At 41.9% G+C, this 18,098-nt stretch overlaps 1 protein-coding gene across 2 annotated transcripts in view; it reads right to left on the reverse strand.

Annotated features, from left to right (window-relative positions):
• Mdn1 (midasin AAA ATPase 1) overlaps positions 1-18,098 on the reverse strand; it is a 118,934-nt gene that overhangs the window by 18,087 nt on the left and 82,749 nt on the right. For both annotated transcript variants that reach the window (XM_076924022.1, XM_076924021.1), the window contains exons 67-86: positions 17,837-17,932; positions 17,263-17,357; positions 16,898-17,019; positions 16,412-16,558; positions 15,783-15,892; positions 15,184-15,257; positions 14,448-14,646; positions 13,693-13,855; positions 12,674-12,820; positions 11,787-11,913; positions 10,585-10,690; positions 9,868-9,983; positions 8,246-8,728; positions 7,357-7,583; positions 6,779-6,934; positions 6,456-6,634; positions 5,427-5,588; positions 3,154-3,291; positions 1,700-1,841; positions 198-367 (exon numbers count right to left, since the gene is read on the reverse strand). In XM_076924022.1, the coding sequence (XP_076780137.1) occupies positions 198-367; positions 1,700-1,841; positions 3,154-3,291; positions 5,427-5,588; positions 6,456-6,634; positions 6,779-6,934; positions 7,357-7,583; positions 8,246-8,728; positions 9,868-9,983; positions 10,585-10,690; positions 11,787-11,913; positions 12,674-12,820; positions 13,693-13,855; positions 14,448-14,646; positions 15,184-15,257; positions 15,783-15,892; positions 16,412-16,558; positions 16,898-17,019; positions 17,263-17,357; positions 17,837-17,932 (3,159 nt within the window). The remainder of the gene's footprint in view (positions 1-197; positions 368-1,699; positions 1,842-3,153; positions 3,292-5,426; positions 5,589-6,455; positions 6,635-6,778; positions 6,935-7,356; positions 7,584-8,245; positions 8,729-9,867; positions 9,984-10,584; positions 10,691-11,786; positions 11,914-12,673; positions 12,821-13,692; positions 13,856-14,447; positions 14,647-15,183; positions 15,258-15,782; positions 15,893-16,411; positions 16,559-16,897; positions 17,020-17,262; positions 17,358-17,836; positions 17,933-18,098) is intronic.

The following is an 18,098-nucleotide window of genomic DNA, read 5'->3' on the forward strand; positions in this document are numbered from 1 at the left end:
TGGATGTTCCCTCCTCCACAACACAGCGACTCATGGGAGGACTTAGGTCACCCTACCATACACTCTGAATATGAGGTAAGAGAGAAAAAAAAAAGAGAAGAAAAACAAAGAAAAGGAAAAGCAGGAGAAAGCAGGGCCTGGCAAGAGTAGCTCCTCAGTCAGGGCCTGGGAACTTTGGGATCAGGGCTCTTCATTACCTCGTCCATTCCTGGTCCTGTCTCTTCAGCTTTACTATCATCGTCTTCATCTTCTTCCTCATCATCTCCCCAAAGCCTCTCATCTAGTTTGTCAGCTTCCTCACCATTGAGATTGCCCATTTGCTTATCCAGGTCTCCATCTTCACTGTCAGACTTCTCATCATCCTCTTCTGAAAGGGAGCATGCGACATTTAGTTAGGCAAGACAACCCACCAATCCAGGTCTGTATGTGTAAAGGTAAAGAAACTTCCCAGAAAAGTGTCATTAGGATCAACACCGAGGGCAGATGCCAAGTATTTCTACCAGGCTTTGCAAATCATTTGAAGGAAAAAGGACTGTCTGGTTTTGATGCTGGGGAAGACACTAGGACCCGCAATTAGGTTTAGTTGCAGTTCAGATCTTTGAAGTGACAGACAACTGCATTCCCTGTTCTTTTCTTTGAATATTCTTTGAATACTACTTCACTATGCATCAAATGTACAGTTAATGGAAAATTTCTTTCCTTCATCTTTGGTCATCTTGTCTTTTGGAGACGGGTATACTCTCAAGCTTCACTGGCAAAAACTCATGCATTTCTTGTACTGTAAATTAGCACTCATTTCTAGAAGACCACTGCTTAAAATAAAACACTATATTTCAAGTTAAAAGTCTCTGTTGTGCCAGTAATTAGAGTAAGTGCTGAATTAATGCACAACATGCCAGGTAATAATATGCTATAAAAATAATATTGTCATATGCTTATAATGAGGCATGTGCATAAAATGTTAAAAACAAAACAAAAAGTGAACTACAGAACTGAGTATGGTCTATGTAGGTGTCTATATGCCACAAATATGTTTTGTTCTTAACAGTTTAGTAAGAAACATATATTATTTTTTTATTTTGTTACTTGTGTGTATGTGTGCACATTTATGAGTGTAGGTGTATGGTCAGGAAAACCATAGGTGTCAGCTTTTGTTTTTCACTTCATGAGACAGGGTCTGTTCTTCTGTTACTGTGTAACTCTAGTTTGCCTGCTAGCTTCTGGAGTTTTTCCTGTTAGTGTCTCCCATGTGTCCCTAGGGCAGCTGGGTTACAGAGCTCATCGGAGTTTGAGGCTCTGAACCCAGGCATTCATGCTTCCACGGTGGGTGCTTTTACTCACAGCTTTCCCCCAGCTCCATAATGTTTTTACAATTAAGGAAAAAGTCAGAAACAAAACAAACAACAACAACAACAAAAAAACCCAAAAATCCCCAACCCAACAGCAATAAAAAACCTCTACCAACATAGAGCCAAGCTGTTAGGGTCGTCTTTTGGATTTCTCTGCAGACCACTGAGCCACTACATTCAAGAAAACCAAGGTTGTGGCTCACTCAAAGGAGAACCACTGGACTTGTAAATCACTGCCTTGGAAGGGCCACGGTGACATCTGCAGCTGTGTGAGCTGTGCACTAAGGTCCCACAAGTGTCTGTACCAATACTTAAGTCTCTAGAGAGCAGGATGAGGACACATCTCGTACCTTGTTCAACCTCGCCATCATGCATCTTCCCGTCGAAGTCTTCTGACATCTCAATGGCGTTATCCTCAGCTTTAGAATCAGGTTTTGAGTCAAGGTCCTCCTCTTCGTCCTTCTCTTGACCCTTCTGAAATGTATCTTCTACCTTTGGGAAAAAATGCAAGAGCACTGCTTCATCTATGCTTCAATTCTATAACATACACGCCAAGGTTAACAGTGTGAAAGTACTCGGCAGCAGGAGAGAAAAAACAAACTAGAAACCTGATAATGATGGCCACATGCACTAATTTATGAAGGCTTGCTTCACATTTCTGGAGTAAAGTTTTATTTTATTGATTTCAGAAAATATAGAATATTATTTGGCTTTCTTCATGAGAATTGTAAGAACACTACCACCATCATAAAACAAACAAACAACCCAACCAACCCTCAAATCAGTATTCCAGAGATATTTGTAAAGAATATGAATTCTTGACAGGAGTGATGATGCAAGTCTTTAATCACAGCACTTTCCAAGACAGAGTTACAGGGGGAACTGTACTGAGTTTGAAGCTAGCCTGGTCTATACAGCAAGAATTCCAGTCCAGCCAAGGCTACATAGAGACACTTTGTCGAAAAAAGAGAAAGAAAGAAAAAAAAAAAATCTAACAAGGTGTGGTAGCATGCACTTGTTAATCACTGAACTTGGGAAGATTTCAAATTTGAGGTTAGCCTGGGCTACCTAAGAGCATGCTGACTCAGCACTCCCCCATGTACCAGTCTTATTATCTGAATCTTTTCTCTTTGTACAGACATACATGAGACAAAACCTCCATATATATGAAGAAAAAAACCTTTAAGCCAAAATTTAGTAACATTGTATCCTACTTTATCTTTGCAATGGACTGTACTTTTCTATTACTTTCTCAATTTTAATTTAGAGAAATACTCTATGACTATGTATATTAGAGAAATATAGAAAATTTGAAATAACAATAGAAAGTACAAAGTCATCACATAAACACCAGCATCAGTTTATTTTTATTAAAAATTTCCTTCCAGTTTTTTCTTCGAAGAAAAATAAGTTGGATTGGTATTAACTGTTTGTTTTGAGACAAGTACACTGACAACTCCACAACTTGTCCCCTGACCTCTTACATATGTATTCCTTATCCCACTCCTGCACAAAATAAAAATAAAATGTAATTTAAAATTAAACAAAACAAAACCAATTATCATAGGCCCCAAAATACTCTTCAGAAACCATCAGCAAATCCCTATTTAAAATCAAACTGTAAAGGTCACTCTTTCCAAGACTATAATCATAACAAATGGCTGAGCTGGAGTTAGGTTTTGATGTAGAGACCTCCTCAAGCTCCAGCATCTCTAGGACTCTATAGATCAGCACGATGCTGTTGGCCTGCTGACAAGTTTGATAAACACTACAGAATCAGCTTTCACAAGCTGTGTGAACCCACCTGTTCCTCATTTTCTATCCGGTCACTCACATCCTTCATGCCCTCGCCATCTCCGATCCCACCTCCCTCGTAGTCATGGAACTGTGTTGCTCCCTCTCCTGCTGAATCTTCCATCAATTCTTTAGGTAAACAAAACCCCTTGAGAGGGAAGAGACAGCAAATGTTATAATCCTGCTGGGAATGCGGCAGGTTCTTGACATTCTTTCCCTCTCAGAACTGGCAAGGACCAGACAGTTTCATAGCTTGAGATTCTAAGATTCTAACTTTGTAGATGTCTCTGGCACACAGTAGTGCTAGATTGCCAAGACAGAAATAAGAATGAAATATATCAGAAGAACAGTTAGAATGATTACTTAGAAGGAAGCCACTGAACAGAAGCCAAACCCATCCACTGAGGAGATGGCAGAGGAGACAGGCTCAGTTACAATCACAAGTAACAAAACTGATTCATTTGGAAAGAAATGAATTGAAAACAAATACTAAAATAATACTAAAAATATTACTAAAAATAATACTAAAAATACTAAAATACTTGAAAACAAATACTAAAAGTAATGGCTCTTAGTAAGAAATTTTATTTAACAGAAAACATGCTATTGGTCAGTCCAAGGATGGAAATGTACTAAAAAATGAAGCTACCACTTATCAGAGGTCCAAGATTAACAAACAATACTGTGACTCTGCTACAGTGAAGCAGCATTCTAGGAACTTGGTGCTTAAAAAAAAAAAAAAAAAAAAGAAAAAGAAAAAAAAAAAAGACTAATTTATTTGCTTATTTTATGAATATGAGTACACTGGAGCTGTGTTTATTCACAACAGAAGATGGCATCGGATCCCATTACAGATGGTTGTGATGTGAGCCACCATGTAGTTGCCAGGAATTGAACTCAAGACCTCTGGAAGAGCAGCCAGTGCTCTTAACTGCTGAGCCATGTCTCCAGTCATTAATTAATTAAAACCCAAACCTACTACTGAAGTCCTATGTCATACCCACCCTAAAGCGCAGGACTACTCAGAAAGGCTGGACGACTTAGAGTAACACTTAGCACTCACGTTCAAGTCCTGTCCATCTTTAGGAAGCTAACTGGAAATGCTCAGGTACTTTCCTACTGAGCTACATTATCATTATCTTCTAACATTCATATACGTACGTAAGTATGTAAAGGTAGTTGTGCAAATGCCATGATGCATGAGTGAGAAAATATGTAAGAGTTGGTTTTCCCCTTCTACCACAAGGGTTTCAAGAACTGAAGTTAGGTTGTCAGGCTTGGTGGCAAGTATTCTCAGTATTCTGCCAAGACTTATTTGAAGAGGTGTGTTCAGATATAGGCAGATGAATGAGTCCAAACCAGAGTGAGATTCAGATAGCCTTGGCAGAGCCTATCACTACAGTAGCTCTAGTGTGGACAGCACTACACTACCATGCTGCTATAAAGCTCAGGTCAAGGCCTGCTGGCAGACACAGAGATGAACACCAAGGCACCTCCACCACTGTACACTATGCTTTCATGATCTTTTGCATAGTTTTCTTCAAGAAGTAACAAGAAAGAAGACAGGGGCAAACATGAAGACTAAGCCATCACTCTCGGGATATGAGACCTCTGGATAGCTTCCCACTTTCTAACTCTAAGACTTAAGAATTTTTAAGTGTTTACAAGTCAGACTCCTGTTTTTAATCTCCTACCTCATTTATATTGTACTTAGTTGACAAAGATCTCGGAATACGAAAGAAGAAATCAAAGAAAACCTTTTCAAGTCATTTGATGGTGGTGCTCATAAGAATACTAATAAGCAGGGTCAGATCTATTTGGGAAAGTGTCAAACTTGAGTCCAAGATCTGTACTTTTTACATCGCACCATGCCTGCTAGATTTCACCAACTCGGAATCAAAGGCAGGTCTACAAGCCGGCTGCTTTTCGCAGTAGTGTATGTATCTCAATGAAAGAACAACATTATCCTCTTTAGCACCAAAAGCCCTTTTATCATTTAATCATAATCTAGTATTAAGTATAATCAAGTACACAGGGAGAAAGGCTGACTTAAAGAGAAGGCAGGAGTCTTTAGATAGACCCTTTCATCAAGATGGGGATTTGCTAGTTTTAAGATTGTACTAGAAACATGCTTGGCAATCAGGTTCCAGACTAAATCCTAAACTCACAAGGAGCAGACCATCTCCTGCTATTTCTGAGTCTATCATAAAAGCCCAGCAAGCTTGAAAGATGTGAAATGTCTGTGTGTGCTGTTCCATGGCATTCCACACCAGAAATCCTTACCTTCTGAGCGAGCTCTGTGAAGGTCTGGGCAAGTACAGAGAGCAGCTTTGCAGTGCTCCGGTGAGTTGTCAGCGATACGGTCAGGAAGAAGAGGATAAGGTCTGAGAAGCCGCAGAGCATGGGTATCAGGCGCACTAGCAAGCCACAGGACTGGGTGAAGACCTGGGACAAACAAATGGCCGATCACAGTGCTTAAGAGGCACTCTCTCTGGAGAGATGGGATGCTTTAGACTAGACGGTGGCATGGTGCTTGACTTAGGAATGTGCTAAGAGTCAGCATGGTGAGTAGCATGTGTTTTAACCCCGTCTCCTAGCTCAGACTTTTCCTTATGTATATCCATCAACATACACTGTACTTCCCAGCCAGTCATTTAGTAGTTAACAGTACCATCATCATCATCATCATCATCATCATCACTGCTACTATCACTCTTGAGGCGGGATCTTACTGTGTGCTCAGGCTGTCCTGAACTCACCTAGTAGCCCTGGTTGGCTCAGATTCAGTCTCCCAAGTGCTGGGATAACAAGTCTGAGCAGTGATACCCAGCATTATTAGTACCACCTCCTAGCATGGATACTGGGAATCAAACTCATGTCCTGTAGAAGAGCTGTATACACTCTTAACCAGTTAGCTATCTCTTCAGCCCACCATTAAAAAAAAAAAAAAGTACTTATAAATAAATTCTACAAATATACCAAATGTGGCACTAGATGCAGTGAAACAAAAAGAGCTGCTTCTCTGGGCTAATCACGTGACTACTGCTTCTTACTGACAGAGCTCACACCGAGGAGCATGTCATGGAGACACAAACTGAGCCCAACACAGTGGGTACGCTGAATGGCCAGTTCTTTTGCACCTATCAGAGAGCAAATGCTCAGCCTTTTCCGAGCTTATCAATGAGTAGATCCAGTGAGCTAGTCGGCACCGGGATCTTCGAGGGAGTCTTCTCTCCCCACTGGAGCCAGGTGAAGGACACGTTATCATCATCCACCCTGAAGAGCACTCACTCTGCCAAGAACCATGGTTACCTTGTGCTTGGTTGTGTTTCCATCCTCACTGCACGACTTGAGCCTCTCCAACAGCTCGGAGACAGAAGAGATGACCTTCTGGACATGTAAAGTACTCACACTGGCCCACAAGTCGTCCTCTAAGAGTTTTGTTAGATGTCCTGGCTGCAGGCTCTTAAAACTTGCCTCTTCTTTTCCCCCTAAACACACAAGCAGCAAAACTAACTTCTGCAGATCTCCACTCATGCAGCCTACATCTAACATCTGTCTTTAGTTAGCCAACGAGCTCAACTATTAATTATACAAGTTAGAACAACTGAAGTTTGCACAACTTTCAGACATACCATCCTCTTCTTGCACTCTCCTGTCAGCAGCACTGTCTTCTGCTTTTTTATTGTTTCTTTCTGCCAAGTTCTGTATGGTGCAGAGAATGGCCCGGATGGCAGTTTCTACTTGCTCTGAAAAGTCTTCAACAAAGCTTTCCTCCAACGTCTGGTTTCCTAGTAAGCAACACAGTACATAGCAAAGGCAGCACTCACTCCCTGTGGTGTCTCTTGAATCATGAGTAATACTCATGTGTTACTTTTCAAATGACTGTTTAAGAAAAGTGCTCTATTATTTGCTAGCCACTATTACAACCTGTGCTGGATCCAAGGACAAAAACAGCAGCTTCCTTGCCTGCATAAACTTAAGAGCTTATCATTTTATAATCACTATTACAAAAAAAAAAAAAAAAAAACAATAAAAAACCAACAATAGTTACAGTAGTGTGTACCAACAATGGCTTATTTAACATACTGGCCTCAGGCATTTGAGCCAAGGGAACTGTCATGGACAAGCGAGCCTCCGCTCCTCCAGGGCACACACCTCCAACAGGACAGACTGCATTTGATATTCCACCACCTTACTTCTATGTCCTCACCTCCTTGCTTGTGTGCAATGAACAGACGTGCTTTCCAGGCAGTGAAGTCATCTATGGCTTTACTGACTTCTCCTCTTAGATAGTCCAGGCTTTCAACTAATGCCATTTGTGAGTCTGTTTGTTCAACCTCTATCCCTGGAAGAACGAACAAGGACGCTAGGCCTTGCAAATGTGCTGACACTTGGGACAGGCAATTCAGCCCAGAAGAGCAAACTTCAAAATCTTCCCTGCAACAGAAATATCACAATGTTGAAAGCCACACTCACTCCCCTCTTCCTCTAACTTTCTTTTAGTTTATTTTCCTCTGATTTGAGTATCAGGGTGATACTCTCTTTGTAAAAAGAGTTTGAAAGCCTTCCTTCTTTTCTATTTAATGATGTGATGATGGGCATTAGTGTTAAGTCTTCTTTGAAGGTCTACTAAAATTTACCAATTAACCATCTGGGCCTAGACTTTTAGTTGGGATATTTTTAATTTACTGTTTCAACCTTATTGCTGTAGTGGGTCTAATTGTATTGTTTATCATCTTGGTTTTATTTTAGTAGGTATAAGCATCTAGGAATCTACCTATTTCTTTTAGTTTTTTTTTTTGTTTTTTTTTGTTTTTTTTTGTTTTTTTCCAAGACAGGGTTTCTCTGTGTAGTCCTGGCTGTCCTGGAACTCACTCTGTAGACCAGGCTGGCCTCAAACTCAGAAATCCACCTGCCTCTGCCTCCCAAGTGCTGGGATTAAAGGCGTGCGCCACCACCGCCCGGCTGTCTCAAGGTTTATAGTTAGATATATGTCAAAGCACCATACAGGTTTGCTGAGTGACAGGAACAAACAATTCTTTGCGTGATTTTAGCCCAAGCCTGTACAAGCAAGAAATGGTCAAGACAGGCACACTTACCATGTATGAAAGAGGGTCTCACAAGACTGCTGCCTAATTTTGTCAACACCGGCTTTCATCGTTTTAATAGTTTTCAACATCTCTGTCAACCCTGCAGTTGACTGTTGCCAAAGCGGATCTTGTCTCCTCATCCGGCAACCAGAAGGCAGCTGACTTCTAGGTACTGGGGATGGGTAGCTCAGATCAGAGGGAGACAAGTCTGGCATTACCCCAGCTACTGGCCCTTTGATATTAATTTTTTCCAGATGAGAGGCAGAAGGGTGTTCCTGAACTGGAGTGTCACCGTGGCCCTCAGTCTGCCCTGCACTGGGACAGCACTGGAAGAGCCAGGAGAACTGCTCCAGGAGGATCTGACTTTGCATGGCCAGGTGCTGCAGTCGCTCTGTCCACTGCTGTATACTGTCCTGAGGTGGGAAGGCCACAGGATAGACAGGGGGCCCAGTCAGTCTGCTGTGAATCTCTTGTACACAGCTGAGGAGGTTCCTGTGTAGAAAAATGTGGAGAAAAGACAATGGCATCTTTATTCATGTCACCAGGTTGTTTGTAAAGAAAAAATTTGTTTGTATGCTTCTGAACAAGTATAGTTTTTCATGAAAATAAGAGGCTGGGAATGTAGCTCCGTGGGACAGGGCTCACCAGCAGGGGACCAGGTTTAAGCACACAAGCATCTACACACACACACCCATGCATCCACCCACCCACGCATGCAGGCCACAGTTCCCTAGGTATGTTCTTTGCAGAGGTTAAGAAAATAGGTAAGAGCTGGAGAGATGGCTCAGCAGTTAAGAGCACTGACTGCTCTTCTAAAGGACCTGAGTTCAATTCCCAGCAGTCACATGATGGCTCATAACCATCTGTAATGGGATCTGATACAGTCTTCTGGTGTGTCTGAACAGAGTGACAGTGTACTCATATACATAAATAAATCTTTAATTAAAAAAAAAACAGGCAAAAAAATCTGTATTAAAATGCCCTGTTAAATTAAATACATTCTTCAGTCTTTCAGAAAAGGTCTCAAAACTCATGCCATTATCAAAGGACGATTCTAGCCCTCTGCCAGACAGTGAACAGTCATAGCACTGCAGTGATCTCAACTAAGCTACCTTGCAAATGTACTGTTTTGCTAAATGAACCCCAATGAGTTGAGCAGAAATAGAAGCCAAACTGAATAAAAGCTAAGAATCCACTCAACAGATGCTAACAACCTTCCTAACTCTCCCCATCTCTTAATTATTATCTCTCTCTTCTACTGAGGAGCAAACTGCCCTGGGGAAGTCTAAAAGCCTGAGAGAAGCCGACTCAACTCCAGTCTCAAAGACCAGGGAGCCCTCTGACCAAGAACACACCCCTGACTACCAGTAAAGTTCTCATTTCAGACCCAGTTTACATACTCTTTTTACTATTTTGGCTCAGCCCTGAACTCAGTCCACAGACTGGTTTTTGCCAGTAGTGCCATGGCCTGCCATCAAAAGGAAGCAGTAGGGCCAAGAGAAACTGTCTGCCTCTTTGGGCTCAAATCCACTTTAGGGAGTGGAGGGTCTCCCTCTCAGCATGTAAAGCAACTCGTGGCTGACCTGCACAGATCTTCCTAATTTGCTTCAACCCTCCTTGCCAGAGCATACCTGAGGATGATCCACTGCTCAGTCAGTGTGGTCAGAGAGCGACGCTGTCGGATGAGCAGCTTCATCAAGTGTGCTGAGAAACCTTTACACCTGTCAACATTAGCCATGCCGATTTCCTGGCAGGAAGAAGAGAAAAAGCATGCCGAAGGCACTGCTGACAGCCTCGCCCTCCCAACACATGCACTAGAAGCTCCACCAGGAAACTTTTTCTTTCTTTAAAAAAAAAAAAATGTTTTTTTTTTTTAATGTGTTTAAGTGTTTTGCCTGCATGTATGTACATGCATCACATATATGTCTGGTGCCCTTGAGGAACTGGAGTTACAGACAGTAATGAGAGGCACTATGTGGGCTCTGGGAACTGAACCTGGGTCCTTTTAACCACTGAACTGTATCTCTAGTCCCTAAAAGCTATTTGTTGAAATAGAGGTTAACTTATCATATATAGTAGGGGTGAGCAGTGGCTTTCAGACTAGCTTCTAGAGATCACTGACACTCTTGAGGAAGAATGATGTATAACACCAAAAAATGGACAAGGGTGGTCTGTTCTCAACTCACAGGAGTAAAGTGATCCTCTTGGCAAATTTAACGGGACTTGGGAGATGTTCTGGGATCCACACTAACTTACACTGATTTAAATTTAACAAGCTTGTTAATGCCTGGTAAGGCTGATGCATGGATGAACAGAACAGATGCTTTCCCCAGCCCGTGTCAGTCTACCTTGACAGGAGTTGCTAGTGCTGCAGTAAGCCTGGTGTGCCGTGCAAGAGAGCGATAAAAATACTTCTGGCACCCATCCCACAAAGACGAAATTTCTGTGAGGAGCCTAGGAAAGAAATCAAGCAACTTATTGCATTAACACCACAACAACTACTCACTGAAGATCCCAAGGACTCAAGACTTGTGAGAATGTTTAGGTGTAACCCAGAATCAACCGTTGAAATCGGTCTATCTGAGCAGGATACTTAGCACTGGAAGTATTACCAGCATCAAAGCAGAAGCAATGGTCAGTTTTCTCCAGTGAACCCTTTATAAATAAATGGATTTGGTGGTGGAAGGTAAAGCTTGTAACCCTGCTATGAACAGGGGCTGATCAGGTAACGAAAAACGAGGGACATACATGCACAAAATGGCAAAAGGCACAGACAGACAGCTTAACATGGGGCCACACAGGTGCTAAGCTGATAAAGGTAAACCAAAAAGCATGTGTCCCATCAAAAAGAGGCACAACCCAATCACAGCCACATGGAGACCAAACAGGAATGCAAGTCATTTGGCAAATTGTCCTCAAAAATTAGAAAGCTGCTATACAACTTCCCCATTTACAATGCTGTTTTGACTTGAATTTAAAATCCCAAAGTAATGATTACAACAAATCCAGATCCCTTGCAGAAACTTCTACATAAATCAGAGAACAGGCAGCCCTGTTTCAAAGGTAATCAGTTTTGTAATTGAATATTTTAGAACTTACACATACAAGAGATAGCAAAGAAATATGGCCATAAAGAGATTCCCAGTGGTGGGCACATTTTTAATCCCAGCACTTGGGAGGCAGAGGCGGGCAGATCTCTGGGTTTGAGCCAGCCTGGTCTATAGAGCAAGATCCAGGATAAGCCAGAGTTACAGGGAGATTTTCTGTCTTGAAAAACTGAGAAAGAGTGAGAGAGAGCTAGAGATTGAGTCCCAGTTATAAGTTCAAGTCAAGTAAGCAGAGCTCGGGGAGCCAAAGGAGCAGAGCAAGAAGGCACAGCAGTGATGAACACACTTAGCACCGTGAACCAACAGAGCAGGGCAGCAAGCACAGGAAGGAAAGGTAGAAGAAAATGAATACTTAGTCTATTAAGTGCCAGATCTTTTTGTAATTTCTAACTCTCTTGGAAGTTTAGTGACTTCCTCGACGTACAATTCAAAAACAAACCAACCTAGAATCGGCCTCCCGAGTGCTGCTGACTATGGACAGTGCGCTCTGGAGATCTAACGGGTGAAGGTGGAGCAACTCCTGAGGACTTTTTGAACGAGCCCAGGCAAGACCTTTTCGATACGACAGACCTGAAATCAACAGCACTCATTAAAGCAAAGAAACTCAGTGAGAAAAAGCTATGCCCCTAACACCTCTTCTAGTTAAAGTTCAGTTTGTGACATATCTCCAGAAACCTGTCAGAAATACAGGCTTAGGTAGCCAGGGAAGACAGTTCATGCCTATATTCAACACGGGGGAGGTGAAAAAGGATCATGAGTGTGAGGCCCGCTTGAACTATGCAGCAATGAAGAAATGCACCAGCTAAAGCAGAGTCAGTCCCTGCATCTCAACCCCAATTTCAAGTGATCCTGATGTGGTTCTATGACAGCAGAGTATAAGATACTGCTGAAAGCAGGAAATATCAATTCTGAGATACCTCAGCACAACCCTGAGAATGTTCATTGTAGCTCATTGTACAGTCAGTAGCAGCTCCCTGCAGGATTTTCCTATGTGTGCCTGCAGTTTCAGAATGAGATTTCACAACTCTGCCTAGTACTCTGCTTTACACGGTTTCAGAATTTCCCACAAGCGGCTTGCTCATGTTACCAGCATGGAGATGCTGGCTCAGTGTTGAGAGCACTTGCTGCTCCTCCTGATGGCTCAGTTCGGCTCCTAGCATCTCTCTCGATAGCAGTCCACAACTGCCTGTAACTCCAACTCCAGGGGAAGAGACTTTCTTTTCTGGGGCCCATGAGCACCCTCACATGTCACATGTGAACACACACATATTAAAGCTTTGAAAAAAAAAACATTGATTATATTTTACAGTGTTTCAGGAGCAACCCTTACCAATTTTTGCAAGGTGCTTAAAGAGGTCTGATAAAGCTCGATGCTTCTGCATGAGAATGTGCTTGGCTTCTGAGCGCTGCTTTTCCTTCTCAGCAGAGGGATCCACCTTTAAGCTCTGCAGCTCATTTACAGAAGAAATCACTCCACCTATAGGGAAAAAGTAAGATTCCAAGGCCTTACAAACATGTGCATATTTGTTCCATGTTGTCTTTTACTTGAACTCTCAACAGTCCCTCACATCTGACAAATGTACACTGAACTGTGTTTGAGCTACACTTGTAAAATGCATGAAAATGGTAAAGTAATGTGTCTCTTATTATCTCTTGAAAATAAACCAAACCAAACCAACCAAACAAAAACCTATTGAATGAGTACCAACTGTGTGGTTTATTATAGCATGAACTTTAATCACCTGAGGGGAATTTCTGGTAATTGTATCCTGTTCCTTCCCTATAGCTAGTATTTGCTAATTCTCTTTTAATCTATACTACCTTCAGAAGCACTTATCTGCAGTTCTAGTTCAAATCTTTCCCCCACTTTTGGTATGTAGTTGGCCTTGAACTCATGAATCACCTAGTTCTGATCTCTAAATGTGCCTTCCCATACCTGGCTTCCGACTAACTAACTTTTGTTTTAAAAAGACTTTTAATTTTATGTAAGTGTTTGCCTGCACACATCTGTGAACCATTTGTGTGTCTGGTGCCTGCAGGCCAGAGGAAGGTGTTGGATGCCCTGGAAATTCCATGTAAATGCGAGGCAGGAAGTCACTGAAATCTCATAGTTTGAGGCCAACCTGGACAACAGAGAAAGACACACAAACCATCCAAGATCAAAGGCAACCTACTTGTAAGGACAGGGATGAATTTATGACACTGTGTTATTAGCAGGCATTGATTTTTAGCATAGTTGTTTAAATACTGTATAAGATGTCAAAAATGACACAGGTCCTACATTCTCAGCCATCATAAGCCATGGGGAACAGAGCAAATCCCACTTTTACCTTGGCTGTTAACACTCACCAGTGAACTGGTCGAGGCTTTCCACTAGGTGAGGCAGGGGGCTCTCCTTCATAAATAACAGGCATATTTTCCTCATTCGTTTTGAGAGTCGTGGCAAACGACGCAGAAGTTCTCCCTCCACAGATGAAAGACCAGCATCCTGGCACTGTTCTGTACCTGAAGGCTTTGAGACAGTACAGGTTAATTTTACTGCCAAGAATCTGAGTAACACTTTTAAACCAATAAACACTAAATTTAAGTCAACTTTTCCCATCTTTCTCCTTTCTCACACAGCAATTATAAAATCATTATCATCATCTCAGGAGTAGAAATAAGCACATATATATGGATGTTTAGAAACCTGAATTATGGCCAGTGATGGCACATGCCTTTAATCTAGCACTCAGAAGACAGAGAAACCCGAATTATTTCTTTGTATGTGGCTGACCTAGCAAGCCATGAAGTTTGAACCTAACAACATAGAATGAATAGTAAGACTGCAGTTGATTCTTTCCTTTTACCCTTTATGTGGTGTTTGAGATTTCAAAGTCAGGTCATCAGGAGTACACAGCAATCAGTTTACCTGTGAGCCACCTGGCTGTCCCAAAACCATGGTTTCTGCCTAGTTCTGTAGCATAGTGAGGCAGACAACCAAATGCTATATGGATCCAAATAAGGAAAACGTATTTCTTAGCTAGTTCCCAGTGCACCCCTTAACATGATATATCTAGCTCGAGTGGTTGGGATTAAATGTGCACCACCCCACAAGCTAGTACCTGCCATGCTATTGGCTGTGCTAACAGGGTCTCCCTCAGTGCATTGTTCAGACCCTGAATGGGCGATATCTCCATTGTAGCATCCTCTGTTGGCTTTGGGAAACAATCAGGCTGTTCTTCCTTGTTGCTCTCTACCAGACACGACTGACAGGGTTCGTTCAGCACAGCTTCAAACTTCTTCATGAATTTAAAAAGGGTCCTGATCTCATGGAATAATAGGTGTAAGGTTAAAAACACATCATTTTAAGAGAGTTTGAAAAAAAAAATTATAATGTGGGCACACGAGTACACACAAACACACATACACCCCCCCCCCTTTTTTTTTTTTCCTCGAGACAGGGTTTCTCTGTGTGTCTCTGGCTGTCCTGGAACTCACTCTGTAGACCAGGTTGGCCCACCCTTATTTTTTATAGTTATAGCTACACTGATCTTTTTAGGTATCCACAATCATTTTGGACTTTTAGGAGAAAAAATACACCAAATACCATCACCCCACCTTTTCTACAAGAGAAAAGTGAAGCCAGCCACAACAGGGTTGCTTTGCTCAGGTAAACAGGTAGTGGGAGGTGGAAGACCAGCCCCTCAGGCAGGCACAAGGCATACTCTTTCCTTGCAAGGAGAGTTTGTGGTAGCATGAGAGTAGTATAGGTCTGGTCATGGAAACAAGGTAGTCTTGTAGTCTTACCATTCAACTGTGGTTTTTAAAGGTTACTCCCAGGCTTACAAGAAAGATTACCTATGTGTCTTTTCCACAGACTGTTTAATGGACCAGAAGCTGACATCATTCCACTTTGATATCTTCACAAATTCCTGAAAGGTAAAGGAAGTCCAGGAGATGGCTTTACAAAGCTTGCATCCCCCTTTGTTCCTACAGTATCTATTTGTCAGAGGTCCAAGGCCATCCCTTCCTAAATACAGGACCATGTATCAGGGAATATGTACAAGAATAAAAGGGGAACCATGTTATGTGCTTCAAATCAATCAAAAAGGGTGACACTACCATCAACAACTCATTTGATAAGCACTCCAGCTTAAAAAGCAAAGTTATGTTCCTCACGTTAGAAACATGTTCCTCAGGTTCTTGAACTCTACTTATCACTAAAATATTAAGAACAGAGGCTTCTCCTTGCCCTAAGGCACTCCATGGCACACGCTCCAGATGTTATAGCACACTTCTGAGGTAGACAGAGAACGCGGGAAAGGCCAGCAGAGCACAGCCTTTCCTGCGGTGGCTCTTCAGTAAATGTCTACAGCCTCCCTCTGTCTCTTACCTCACCATTAGAAGGATCAAAGAACAGAACTATAAAGGGTAATTATGGCAATTATTCATCTTACTTTAAGCTCTTTTTCTATGGGGGATCGAAGTTCCACAATTTTAGCTTGGACGGGGTCAAGAAACTGCTTGTAATAATGGTACAGATTCCACAGAACACTGCAAAGTGAATCTGGAAGAAAGGAAAAAGAAACCAACATGCTACATGCGCTGTACTCGCTCCTGTGCTAGCCTGAGCCTTTCTTACTACCCATGCCACAAAGTTATGGCACATTCCAGTCAGGTTTGCTAAAAACCTGTCTGAGCTTAGCACCCCTCAGAAATGCAGGTTGTTAGGCTGACCTATGTTCATTTCAGCTTCTAGCAGACTTACTGCCATTTTTTTCTTACAGATGATACACTGACAGAGACCAATCCTTAAAAACTCTGTCAAAAACTCGTAAAATCAGTAGATACTATGCTTATATTAAAAAAATGGCATATTAAAATATCCACCTCAACTGCTCATTCACGTACAATATACACTTAATTTATAGTGATGGCTTAATTGCAAACCTGCTGGGATGGAAACTGAAAGCAGTTTTTACATGGAGCTTATCCTTATGCAGCAAGCTCCTGGCAAGTCAGAGCTTCACAGTGAGGCAGTGTCTCACAATAAATAGTGCATCACAAACAAGGAAAAATTCCTCACCTTTTCCTTCAACTTGTGGCATCAGTAAGACATGACAATGGAAAACCAGCAACATCTGGAGTCGTACATGGAATTCTCCCAGCGAAGATCCTTCAATAAATGCTTGTAATGTGCTCACCAGCAACATCAGAGTCATCTGCTTGTCATCTTAAGAGATACAAAGAGCAAACCACACATGTACTTTCAACCATCCTTCCCATCTCTAAAATGCATGCAGGGCACCAAACAAACATCAATGAAGGAAGGCCCAGTAGGTAGCTACCCCATCAAACTGAAGCAAAATTATGCTTACAGAAATTGACTTCCACATAAACCTGTATGTAAGTTATGTATTAAATGCACTCACAGCAAGTTATAAAACATTACTATGAAGCAGCTTTTGATATTAACTACCACTTACACCAAGACAATGTCCACTGAGTTACTTTCTGGATATATAGACTGGAATAGCTTTATGATATGGATGGCTCTCTAGACCTGCCTTACCTTCCTGCTCCTCTGTGCGTTCCTGCATGTGCTTCTCCAGCATCTGATAGATAGAAAACCAGTGCTTGGTGGATTTCTCAGTATGGCGTCTCATGGTATTATCCAAACTCATTGACCAGCAGCTGACCATAAGGGATGGGTTAAAAAAAAAAAAAAAAAAAGGCAGTAGAGACATTTAGGTAAATCCATTTGAAATCATAGATTCACAACTGATTTGCTGCCTCAGAAGGTCTAACTATTTAAATAACACTATAAGACTGTATAGCCTGTTCAGTGCTTGCTTTAAACTCCACAGTTAAAGCACATGCTGCAGCTGCCGAGTTACAGACATAAACCCAGGGGTAGGCAGGAGAGAGGGCACTTACTTCAGCTCCAGCTTACGCCACCGGATGATCATCTGACTGACTAGATCAAGATGTTTCCGGAGAGACAACGCTCGACTTGCATTCTCCTCCCAATCCTAAAGAGACAGTGACCATTCGTCACTATCATCCAACACCTTAGTCACTTCTTGTGACTAAGTAACATCTTGGACTTTCCTTGAGAGAAGATTATTGGTCCCATAAGAACTTTATCAATTAAATAAATGGTCATATGATAAAACACCAGTAGAGGCAAAGTTAGAGGCAGGCAAACAAACAAATAAACAAAAACAACAAAAGCAAAACAACCACAGAGTTTGTGACTGTCAGAATTCCTGCTGAGCTCCTGGGTCCTGGTCAATAGGCCCACCCTCCAAATAGCTGCTCACTCTATCACCAGCAGACTAGCTCACAAGCACTGACCTCACCCCAACTCAGAACGACCAAGAATCTTAAATCTTTTTTCTTAATTCCTTAAACCAAATTCTACCTTTCTGTTCTAACATGGATGGATATCAACAGAGAAATCTTGTCCAAATAACAAAAACTAAACAAGGAAAAGTAGGAATCATCTTACCTGTGCCTTTGCCAGCAGGATCTCTAAGCCATTCAGGAGCTTGGAGATGGGACTGGAAAGTGGGAAACCACGAATTCTGTCCATCACAACCAGCAGCTTAAAAAAAAGTTTGGGTATTTCAGTAGAGTTATCAGTGACTGTAGAGACAATGTAAAACTTCCCAGCAGGAAGTTTTAATCTATGTTTCACAAACACAAAAACCTGTGGAAGAAAGCTTATGGGGTCATGGAACCTGAGTGAGGGAAGCCTTCTGTAAGTTGCC

The sequence above is a fragment of the Arvicanthis niloticus genome, chromosome 25 (assembly GCF_011762505.2).
Source record: "Arvicanthis niloticus isolate mArvNil1 chromosome 25, mArvNil1.pat.X, whole genome shotgun sequence".
NCBI lineage: Eukaryota > Metazoa > Chordata > Mammalia > Rodentia > Muridae > Arvicanthis > Arvicanthis niloticus.